This window comes from Notamacropus eugenii, chromosome 2 (assembly GCF_028372415.1).
Source record: "Notamacropus eugenii isolate mMacEug1 chromosome 2, mMacEug1.pri_v2, whole genome shotgun sequence".
NCBI classification, from domain to species: domain Eukaryota; kingdom Metazoa; phylum Chordata; class Mammalia; order Diprotodontia; family Macropodidae; genus Notamacropus; species Notamacropus eugenii.
In genome coordinates this window covers 494,484,345-494,496,819 of record NC_092873.1, presented here as the reverse complement: position 1 = coordinate 494,496,819, position 12,475 = coordinate 494,484,345, and the positions used below count along the sequence as shown (strand labels likewise).

Here is a 12,475-nt window from a genome sequence, read left to right as displayed (position 1 = left end):
TTATGTTATTACATAAAGTAGCTCTCCCTAAACTCTTCCTCTGATACTGAATAAACTCCAATAAGGCCTAAAGGCTGAAAAGTCTTAGAATATGGGATTGGTGTTTGAACTGTATGTTTCCTATCCATGAATTAGCTGAGCTGTAAGTTCCAGGAGAGCCATTCTCATAAGTTTTGAGAACTGACCTACAAAAATATAGTATATAGTACAGATTATCATGATTCATTTAATTCAGTGTAATATTTCAGTATTTCAAGTATCCATGATTTCATCATCCTTCTACTGATGCTGCTAACAACCCATTCATACACTAATGGACAATTTAATGTCTGTTAAATTGGACTTAAAACAAAAGCCTAAATTTTTGGAGAAAGTTTGTCAAGCTTAAAACAAAAATATTATTCTGTTGGCCAAGTCTTTTGTTTTTATGTTTGTGTCCCCAAGACCTCTCACAGTGTGATACATAGTAGGTGCTTAATAAATACTTGTTGATTGAGTACATACTGTGTGACCAAGGTAAGGGAAGAAAGGTATGGTCCACTGTGTTAAATGCTATTGAGAGGTCAAGGCCAGAAAAAGTCCATTAGATTTAATTATTAATGTTTCCAGAGGGCTCTCAGAGTAGTAATGGTGGGACCAGAGATAAGCAAGGGGTTATTGAGTTAGTGGGTGGATGGTGAGGGAGCAGTTTTATGGGGAAGGGGAGGAGAGGCAGAACAGGCTGGATAGTAGGTATTCCTTTAAGTTCAGGGTTAACAGGGCAGGAAAGATCCAGGGAGTAAGGAATTAAAAAATGGAGAGAGCTTTAGTGAAAGTGTCCAACTATAGGATTCAGACTGGAAGGGAGGAAACTGAGGTCAGGACAGGTTTGGTAGGGAACAGCAGCCAGAGACCTTGAGCCTGCAGAACAGGTATAAAAAAGGGTAAGGGAATTGAGAGACTGACAGTAGGAACTTGTGGTTGGACATTTGAAAAGCTCAAGACTTTGGAAGTGGGAATCTCTTGATCGATGCTGAAGGCAAAAGTGTGACTGTCCTGATAGTTAGCTGAAGTACAGAGGAGGTAAAACGCCCCAGGAATGAAGTTCAGGAAATTGTGCGGGCTGGGTATGAGGTTTGCATATCTCACTTGATCAGCATGGCAGCCGTGTTCTAGGTGTTTACAGTTTGTGGTAACTGAGACTCTGAAGAGCTGATATTGTTTGACTGTGGTTCCACAGCTAGTGAGCACCAGAAATGGGATTTAAACTCTGTCCTCTCCTGAGTCCAGCACTTTTTCTACCTCATCACAGTGCTTCTTTTTCAAAATTTTTTTTGGTTACATTTGAGTTCCAAGCTGTTTCCATCCCCTGCTTCTAATCCTGCCCTAGAGAAGGTCAACATTTGATGGATATATATGTGAAACTATATAAAACCTAATTCTGTATATCAGTTCTTTCTCTGGAGGTGGATGGCATCTTCTTAGGTCTTTTATGAGTAGATTTGAATATTCATATAACTCAGAATAGCTTAGTCATTCACATTTACTCTTTGAACAGTTTTACTGTTACTGTATATAACATTCTCTGCTCATTTCAGCCTTCAGTATTTCACGTAAGTCTTTCCATGTTTTCCTAAAATCAGCCAGTACATCATTTCATATAGCACAGTAGTATTCCATCACTATCTTATACCACAACTTATTCAGCCATTCCCTAATTGATGGACATCCCCTCGATGTCCAGTTCTTTTCCTTCACAAAGAAAGCTGCTCTAGATATTTTAAAACATATAGGTGCTTTTCCATTTTTCCTGATCATTTTGGGAAACAGACTTAATAGTGACATTGCTGGGCCAAAGGGTCACAATTTTATAACTCTTTGGGCATAATTCCAGATTGCTTTCCAGAATTGCTGGATCAGTTCACAATTCCACTAACAGTGTATTAGTGTCCCAATTTTTCCACATCCCCTCCAACATTTGTTATTTTCCCCTCTTCTATCATTTTAACCATTCTGATATTGTTATCCCAAAGTTGTTTTAACCAATAATGATTTAGAGCATTTTTGTATGCCTGTATGTAGCTTTGATTTCTTCATTGAAAAACTACCTGTTCATATCTTTTGACTATTTTTCATTTGGGAAATGACTCATATTCTTGTAAATTTGATGAAGGTCTCTACCTATTTGAGATATGAGGCCTTTAAACTTCATTTAACTTACCCCTTCTCCCCTGCCTTCTGCTTTCTTTGTAATCTTAGCTACATTGGTTTTATTTTTACAAAACCTTTTTAATTTAATGTAATCAAAATTATTCATTTTCTATCTCACAGTGGTCTATATCTCATTTATCCTTAAATTCTCCTGTACATAAATCTGATAGATAATATGTTCCATAGTCTTCTCATTTACTTATGATATCTCCTTATATGTCTTGGTTGTGCATCCATTTTGACCTTATCTTGGTAAATGGTATAAGATACTGGTCTATATGTAGTTTCTGCTAGTTTGCTTTCCAGTTTTCCCACCAATTTTTACCAAACAGTGAATTCTTATCCCCAAAGCTTAAATTTTTTTATTTCTCAAGTAAAAGGTTACTGTGATCATTTACACTGTATATTATATGTCTGATCTTGTCCACTGATCCATCCTTCTGTCCCTCAGTCAGTACCAGATAGCTTTGACAGTTACCACCTTACTTATAGTACAGTTTAAGATCTGGCATTGCTATACTTCTTTCTTTTACATTAAAAAAATAATTTCTTTGATATTCTTGACTTTTTGTTCTTCTGAATGAATGTTAGTTTTTCTAGCTCAGTGAAATAATTTTTTTGATAATTTAATTGGGATGGCACCAAATATAGGTATGTTAATTTAGGTAAAATTGTCATTTTTATGACAATTTATGGCAATATTTATTTTATGATGATTTATTTTTACCTTGGCCCACCCATGAACAGTTAACGTATCTCCAGTTATTTAAATTTGATGAGCGCTTCTTTCTTGAATACATTTTCTCATACCTTTTGTTTTCACATTGCCTTTATTTCCAGATGCATCCCTCCTTTGAGAGCCATCTGTCCCTGGTACCAAAGATAAAAAAAAGTCAAGGGTGGAGGGTGGGGAGAAGGGGAAGCAGCTGAACACAATGAGCCACACGTCCAACTGCCAAGTCTATGCTGATCCAAGGAGAATGACCTCTGCACTGGAATGTCAGAACAAATGGCTCACTGGTTGTTGATAAGATAAATGAGGAGATGAACAAACTTCTTCCCATTCAATTTCATTTCCAAACAGCTGCAAAATGATTTTCCTCAGATACCTGTCTGATCATGTCCCTCTTCTGCTCAGTCAGTTTTAGGGGCTCCATTCCTCTAGGGAACGTATAAATTCCTCTGTCATTTAAATCTCTTCACAGCCTTGTCCCCCCATGCCTAGAATGAGCTTCATCCTTGCTTGCCTCCATCCCTCAGAATCCTGGGTTTTCCCCAGAATTCTCTCAATGCTACCTTCTACACGCAGCCATTCCCAATCCTCCCCTACCTCTAGCTCTACTGTACTGCTTCCCAAATGACTTTGGATTCGTGTTGTGTGCATATTGGTTGCTTACCTGTGCTCACTGTGCCTTCGCCATGTAGGTTCCCTACAGTAAGAGTGGGCTGCTTTTTTGTCTTTATTAACCAGAAGACTTAGCCCAGGGTTCTGGCCCGCAGTAAGCGCTTGATTGGTTGTTGTCCTGCATTCTCGAAGAGGACCAAAATGACCTCACTGTGCTAGAGTCAAGTTTCATTCAGTGTGTCTGACTGTGGCTGATCAGACCGATAAGAGCTCAGAATGTTCTACCACAGATTGGGCACAAGTAGTCTGCGAACATTTGGAGTGTATACTCTCAATTTGTGCATCCTATATTTCCTTTTGAACTGTCTCAGTCCTGCTTTGCTCGTAGAGCACAGCACCTTCTCTGATGTAGGCATGCCGTGCTGAGAGGTCCTGTGCCGGTGTCTCCCATGTCACATAGTCAATTCCAAAGTTCTTAAGAGAGACCTTGAGAGTGTTCTTGTATCACTTCTGCCCACTTTCTGAATGCCTGCCCCATATGAATTCTCCATAATACAGTCCTTTTGGCACATGTACGTTTTGCATTCAAACAACACGGTCAGCCCATCTGAGTGTGCTCTCTAAGTGCTTGTTTAAAGGTTTAAAAGAAGATTAGCACATAAAAACCTGGTTAAGTGCTTATTTGTCACGATGTAGTTTAACATCATTTTGCTTTTTCTTAAGTCCTAGCGTTAAGCGTTCAAACTAAAAATGTTCACTTCATAGCTTTGTTCCCAAAGTTTATGTTAAAATAAGCTTGTTTTTCCTGAATACAGAGTGACTCAATTATGGGGGTGTGGTAGGTCAGTAGCATATCAGGGTGGCAGCAGGAAGCCAGCCCAAGTTTAAAAATTTACCACTGGTAATCTACACAGTACATAATCTGCCTATGAATGATTAAAATCTTAAAGTGTTTAGAGGAGCCAGTATACTTAAAACAGGATTGTTCTCACTCTGAACCAGCTTTTCATGAAATTGGTTCTTTATTTTGGAACATACATATTTAATAATAGTAAAATAATAAAGATTTACACCCCAATTCAGTCCATGTTTCATGAAGGTTTGTTGTTTGTTAAAGGTGAGCAGTTTATTCCAAATTTGTAAAACATTTGTTCTTTTTGAATTAAAAAATAACTTTTAAAAGCTAAAAGGGTCTTCCTTTCAAAATAACTCATGGATTATTGTGGAACCACTATACTATGTCTGCAGTTAAGATGAGTTTTGAGTGAGGAGGTTAAGATTCTGAATTTAACTTGTAAGAGTGACTGGTCACTTTGAAGGGCACGTTTCTAGTTGCTACTATACCATAATTTTTTATTAACAGAACATTAAGGTGATATTTGCAGAAGCATTACTCAGTTACTAAAACATTCAGCAGCACTTTTATTTTTTATTTATGTCTTCACAATACTAATTACTGGGCTTTTACAAAAGACAAGAGATAGGACTACTGTCCTCTAGGAATTCATAATCTGTTCCTAAATATACATATGTGACTATCCAACTTAGAGCTGGAAAGGATTGTAGAGACCATTTATTCTACCCCTTCATTTTATAAATGACGTAAGTGTGAGGTCTATAGTGGATTAGTGACTGGCTCGAGGACACACAAATGATTGAAAGCAGGAGAGTAGCTTTGAAATCAGATGCTCCAACTCTAAATCCATTGATTGCACTCTGTCCGTTATCTCTGACTAGACACTACACTACGTTACACTTTGCTACATTACATGATACTGGATTTTCGTAGCATCATCAGGTTGTAAGGAACATTGAAAGATATCTAGTCTGGATTTTACCTGAAGCATTACCTTCTCTTGATAACATACATAGAAGAACCAGAGGACAGTAACAACAAAAAGTACGAAAGCATAGAACATGCACAAATCTGACTGAATCAGGATCAGGACACCCGGGTTCAAGTCCCAGCTCTAACAATTACTAGCCATGTGAAAGTAGCCATTTAATCTCTCTGCACCTCGATAGGGCAATTATACTTGAACTCTCTTATCTCGTAAGATTATTGTGAGAAAAATGCTTTATCAGCCATAAGAAACTAAGTAAATGTCGAATTCCTCTTGATTAATTTTCATGGTTTGCGGCAGAGAAGACAGACTCATGCCCTCAGAACATGTGAGGACAAAATTTATTTTGGGCAGTGAGCAGTTGATTAAAAAGATAGCATTATAGAATTAGAGTTATATTTTTGATCATGGCTTCAAATAAAGGAATAGGGGACTTTTGGACAGAGATATGGTGCAAAGTTATGACAGGTGTGACTATAAATCAAATCATTTAAAGGAAATCTTACAGAGATAAATGTAGATAAATATTATACTTAGGTTTTAAAAATTCAGTTGTACATATATAAAATGAGGGAATTATAAGTAGACACCAGTTAGCGTGGGACAAATCAGAACATTTTCATGGCCTGAAAGTTTATTGTGAGTCATCCCCATAGCTTAGCAGACAAAGAAGCTAATGTGGCTTTAGGTTCATTGAGATAAAATGTCCATTCATAATGAGGGAGGAGGTAATGATTTTATTTTGATGATTACCCTGCCTTGGTCAGATCACATCTAGAGTATCATGTTTAGTTCTAGGTATAACATTTTGGGAAGGAAGGAATGAAAAAGCATTTATTAAGCACTTAATATAGGCCAGTCTGTGGGCTAGGAGCTGGGGTTAGAAATTCAACAAGGCAGTCCCTGCCCTGAAGGAGCTTATATATCATAGAGGAAGACAATATATTTTTGGGGTAGTGGCCAGAGAAGGGTATTTTGGTCTGGGAAATCATAGGGATGGTAAATGGAGTCATAGGTCAATTAATTGACACCCCTTTTTAGGAATAGCTGATTTCTGTTCCCAGAAGAAGAGGTAGAAAGGGGAGGGAGGAGTGGTTTGTGGGAAACAGTATGGCAGGAAGATGGTCAGAGTGCATTGTATTGGACCTGGGGACACTTAGAAATCATGACCTTTCACCAGCAAGGAGCACAGGACCCCAGGAGGGGAGCTAGAGGGCTGAGTTTGGGGTGTATCAAGACCCCAGTTATCCAGGACTGGGACAGCAGTGTGGTCTGGTCTCACAATAATCTTATGAGATAAGAGAGTTCAAGTATAATTGCCCTATCGATAGCTCTAACATTGGGAACAGTTTTTGAAACCAAGTCTGAATTGGCTTTTCTACAGATTCCTCCATTTGGAACCAAGCAGAACATGTTGGGTCCTTCTTCCATATGACAGTTAATCACATCCTTCAAGATCACTGTCCTAGCTCCCTTGAGTATTTTCTCCAGGTTAACCAATAAGCAGTGTGGTACAGTGGATTCATTCTGGAAGACCCAAGTTCAGGTTCTGCCCCTGTCACATATATATTGGCTGTATTACCATTAGCTAGGTAGGCACATAGACTCACAGTGGCCCCAAGCAGCTCTTTCTAAGATTATTAAATTCAGTGAGGGAAATGTCCACACAGAGAGCTCCCTGTGTCTTATGAAAACACAGGTCCAGACAAAAAAGCCCAAAAAACAAAAACCAACCAAAAAAATGATAAATTCTTCAAGATCAAGATCTGTACTTTAGGATGACATCCATTGGCGTACCATAGGAAGATAAAATCCAAAAACCCAAACTGTTGACAGTAATGTTTTTGGATAGCATTGTAATTGAATAGCAAGCTTTATCCTGAACTGTTTGCAGGGTACTTGAGATACAACGTATATCCGGTAGGAATTTAAGAGTCTAGCAACAGACATAACAGACTGTAAAGTAAACGTCAGTTTGTCATAGAACTAGTTGAAGAGACCTTATGTGTTTTTTGGGTCATGCATTTTTTCCATACCTTATGTTTAATCACTGTATTGGGTATACTTCAGAATAGTCTTTCTGCTTTTAAATAATTTGAGATTAATGAATTAATCCCAGTTACGGTTGGGATTAACTTTCAACATGAGGGGTTTTAACTGTGTGAGTCTGGGGCAGAAGACAAGAAGTCTAGAACCTTCCTGAACTACACCTTTGTTCTAGTTCAGAATCTGTCACAATCGTTTGCCAAGCATACATATTTGCTTTAAGATCACAAGATGATTTGATCAAAGTAGTTTTTTGTTATACCTTGTCAGTTTACTGGTGCCTTTTGTGTTTTTACTTATGAAGAAACAAACTCATTCCCTCTACTGATGAAGGTATTTATTCACTAGAAACCTTTAGTCTTAAGAATAGCTTGACACACTTGAGAGGTTACTGGCCAGCTCCTGTGTGATGCAAGACTTGATCCTAGGTCTTTTTGACTCCAAAGATCGCCTTCTCCTGTACTCGATAGTAACACAAATAAATAACTCATATTTATGTAGCATTGCTGGCATTATCTCAGTTAACACAACAGTTGTTAAGCAATACAAGTGTAGGTAGGAGTGCTGGACTTGGAATCAGAAAGACCTGAGTTCAAGTCCGCCTTCAGACATTAGCTGTGTGACTCTAGGCAAGTTAGTTAACTTGTCTGCCTCAGTTTCCTCATCTTTAAAATGGGGATAATAATAGTATCTACTTCACAGAGTTGTTGTGAAGATATAATGAGATATTTGGAAAGGTTTTTGCAAAGTGTTTTACTATTATCATCAAAGGGCCAGCTAGGTCGTGCAGTGAATAGAGCACTAGTGCAGGAGTCAGGAGGACCTGAATTCAAATCTCACCTTAGATCCTTGACACTTACTAGCTGTGTGACCTTGAGCAAGTCACTTAACCCCAGTTGCCTCCTCTTGGGCCATCTCCAGTCATTCTGATGAATATCTGGTCACTGGATTCAGATGGCTCTGGAGGAGAAGTGAGGCTGGTGACCTGCACAGCCCTCCCTCATTCAAAACAAAGTCACGTGCAAGTCATGTCATCATTTCTCTGATGGCATGGTCTGTTTCAGCAACGAAGCATGAACACACTGTCATCATCCCCTTTTCTTTTCACAGATGAGAAAGTTGAAGCTTTTAAGTAAGTGACTTGTTTAAGGTCACAGCTAGTAAGTAGTTGAGGGGGAGCTCAAAATTATGTCTTCTGATTTAGTGTACTGTGTTCCTTCTAATACACTGTACATTAATTATAAGATTAAGTCATAGTCATGCAGCTTCATAAAAACTAAAAGTCAAGTTATGTGTAAAATGGAGAGAAGCATAATTTGAAATATTTAATTTCTTTTAAAATAAGATCTGAGTTTTATAATTTAGTGTGCCAGACAGTAATTGTAGACCAGTAAGTACTTCTAGACATCTAAAAAAAGAACCAAAAAACCTTTGTAAAAATGGAACAGCTGCTATGTACATACCTTTTTTTCTACTGTCCTTCCCAGAAATATATTTTTAAAACATAAAGATATGATCCTAAAAAACCCAAAGGAAGTGTTTAAAGATGGTTTACTTACCTAGCATCACTACAGTTTTTTATTGGGAACAGGAAGATAATTTACTTAAAGTAACATTCTCTCATTTGGTTTGGTAGAAAGCTCTCAAGGAATGAGCAGAGAAGAGACGATGAATAGCTAATTTGATACATTAACTAAAGATTTGAATCTGTTGAACAAAATTCTGTGTTGTGTTTTCTAAAGCTTAGTCTTTGTTTTTATTTCAACACATGACTTAATTTTAGTTGTTGATTTCCAAACTGATTGGCATATTGAATAAGCCTCATGTTTCATATAAATTGAATGGTGACTGTTGAAAGTTTTACAAATGAGAATCAAACTGAGGGAAGTGCAATATTGTCGCTTTTCTAAGTCATGACAGAAAGGGTCTATGAAACATGGATCTGATTATTATAGAATGTTTTAGACCAACCCACCAGTGGGATTGTGCTATGGTTTGCAGTACAAAGGATTGCTTTGTCCAGTTTTATGAAATACAACATTTCCTGCCAAAAAACCACAGCAGGCACACTCAGAATAGCTCTCTATAAAACAATAACAACAACAAAATTCAATTTTCTTTTCAATGGGATCCATTAATTGGATAAAATGAGGAAATAAGAAAAGGGATTCTTTGGAAATTATTGAAACTTAAAAATAAAGTAGTAAAGAAGCAAAGATTAGATCTTTCAGCTGATATTAAGGTGTGACTTTCTTCACAAAATTGTAGTTAAGCAAGTTATTAATGGTACATATAAATTTGAAATACTTGGGATATTGTTAGAATATATAATACTTCTCATCTTAAATGATATTCCATTTAAGAAAGTATTTATTATAAGATATTTGAAATAGTTTTAATTTTTGATCTAAGCTGTTACTTTGAAGTCATAAATGTATATACATAAAAATTCAGAATTCAGCTACAGAATGTTGATTTTAATCTAAACCTATTTTGGTTAGAGAATTTAAGTTTTTTGACTAAATGTAACTTTCAGCTGACTTTTCCTAGTCAAAAGCATTTTGCTGTTCTCATAGTCTTAACTGGAAATGGGAATAAAATTTAGCATGTTTGTGTACAATCTAGCTATATTTAAACTCACAGAAAATAGCCCTGCTTTAAGTCTTTGGAGTGATAGAGGATTGTGGGAGAGAAGAATGCATATATATCATAAAGAAGAAAACAGTGGCTCACAATTATTAACGCTAATCTGTTGGTATTGCCAGCATTGAATTTTTGCATTCTTGGTGAAATTGAGTCCCTTTGTATGTTTTGCATTTTCACAGAGCAAACAAAAAAGACAAAAAACAGAGCCACAAAAAGGTTTTATGTTATTTGGTTTCTATCTTATTGTCAGCACTTTGATATGAATATGGTAGGTCTGTTAAGTGTCAGTTGATTAATTTTCAGAAGATAGAAATAGCAAAGAAACACTTAAGTACTAGCAATGGAATTCTAAGCTAAAAAAAGTTTAAAATAGCCTACCTACCTCCTCTTCTTTGGTTATCCTTGAGTCAAAGCAAGTAAACAATTATTTCTTAGGCACTTAGTATGTGCCAGGCCATGTACAAGGGCTCAGAATAGAAACAAAAGAGAAGATAGTCCTTGTCTTCATGGTGCTTTCACTCTGGTTGGGGAAGACAATACATAAAAGGAAACTGAAAGTCGGGGAGGAGGTGAGGGACATGGGAGGTATAAGTAAAAACCATATGGTTATAATCTGATGAGGGAAAAGACTTCTTATTAATTTGCTGTCCCTCAGTAAAACCATTTAATTTGTATAGCTCCTGAAAGTTGATAATGGTGGCTCTGAATCATTCATTTTTGTCAGGATATGACAAAAGCAACAAGTCTCGTTGTGAGAGAGGCTACGTGGTTTGACATGGTAAGCTGAAACAGTCATTAAGACAAGGAATTGCTAATACACTTTTTACTTTTGCTTTTAAAGGTCCTGGAATCCCAATCGCTACAAGTAAGTCTGAATTAAGTACAGCTGAACCATCTCCTCCAAGTCCTAACCCTGTGAAAAAAGGTGGCTCGATCAATTGGTCTTTTCCAGATAAAATCAAATCTCCGAAAACTGTAAGGAAACTTTCCATGAAAATGAGAAAATTACCTGAACTCAGCCGAAAGCTAAGTGTCAAAGGAACCTTGAGCCATATACACAGTTCACACAGCCCCTCCTCTTTCTCTAAATGTAACTGTCAGGGTAGGAGCCACACAGTCACTTTACGTACTGGGAATACCACCCCGGCTGCTCAGAGAAATGTGATAAGCCGATACCACTTGGACAGCAGTGTCTCTTCTCAGCATAGCTTCCCGAAAGAGAATTCTACAAGTTCTAAATCTGCTTGCAAAGGTGGTTATCTCAGTGATGGAGATTCACCTGAACTTATAATTAAATCAAGCAAATATGGATCTGAAAGCAAACATTTGAGAGGAAAGGAAATATTTCCAAATAGTAGTAACAAAACTGAAATAGACATTGATGCTTTCAGACATTACAGCTTTTCTGACCAACCCAAGTGTTCACAGTATCTCTCTGGACTCATGAGTGTGCATTTCTATGGAGCAGAGGATTTAAAACCACCAAGGATGGATTCAAAAGATGTGTTTTGTGCAATTCAGGTAGACTCAGTTAACAAAGCAAGAACAGCATTGCTTACGTGTCGGACAACTTTTTTAGACATGGATCACACCTTCAACATAGAAATTGAAAATGCACAGCACTTAAAGTTAGTGGTCTTCAGCTGGGAACCAACACCAAGGAAAAATCGTGTATGTTGTCATGGGACTGTTGTCCTCCCCACCTTGTTCAGAGTGACAAAGACACACCAATTGGCTGTCAAGCTTGAGCCCAGAGGACTTATTTATGTGAAAGTAACTCTTATGGAACAGTGGGAGAATTCTCTTCCAGGCCTAGATGCAAATCGAGAACCAGTAATATTTGGGGTAGATGTTCAAAAAGTTGTGGAGAAGGAAAATGTAGGATTGATGGTGCCATTATTGATGCAGAAATGTATTATGGAAATCGAAAAGAGAGGCTGTCAGGTATTGATTTTTTCTGTATTATTTTGAAAAGTGCCTTTGATTATTCTGTGGCTAAGGAAATTTTGGGGAGCATACTTTGAAGGGTGAATGTAGGTGAAGGGGTAGTAGAAATCCATTCCTTTACCATTCCTTATTTGCTTATATCATTCAACTGCCATTTGTAAAAAAATTCATGTTTTGAGCAGTAGATGATTAAGAATACGTCACATGGGTTCCGCATTTCCTCTGTGAATCAGGAGTTTGGGGGAACACGTTCTCTTGAGCAAACATTACCATCATCCTGTCTAACTGTCTCTCAGGATGCCCTCAAGCACAGCACAGCTGAGGATTCCTAACGGATAGGGAGGGCCGAAGGTGCTCCGAGTCAGGTGGCCGTTATTCCTGGAGACAAAAAACTCGTCTTAATGAGTACAGTTGTCCGTGCTTTCAAAATATTTTTTTCCTAGATCAGGAGATCATA

General features: G+C 37.5%; 1 protein-coding gene across 5 annotated transcripts in view; it reads left to right on the top strand.

Moving 5' to 3' along the window:
* The window catches only part of SYDE2 (synapse defective Rho GTPase homolog 2), an 86,746-nt gene that overhangs the window by 27,097 nt on the left and 47,174 nt on the right, over positions 1-12,475 (top strand). For all 5 annotated transcript variants that reach the window (XM_072648913.1, XM_072648916.1, XM_072648915.1 and 2 more), the window contains exon 3: positions 10,913-12,015. In XM_072648913.1, coding sequence (XP_072505014.1) covers positions 10,913-12,015 — 1,103 coding nt within the window. The remainder of the gene's footprint in view (positions 1-10,912; positions 12,016-12,475) is intronic.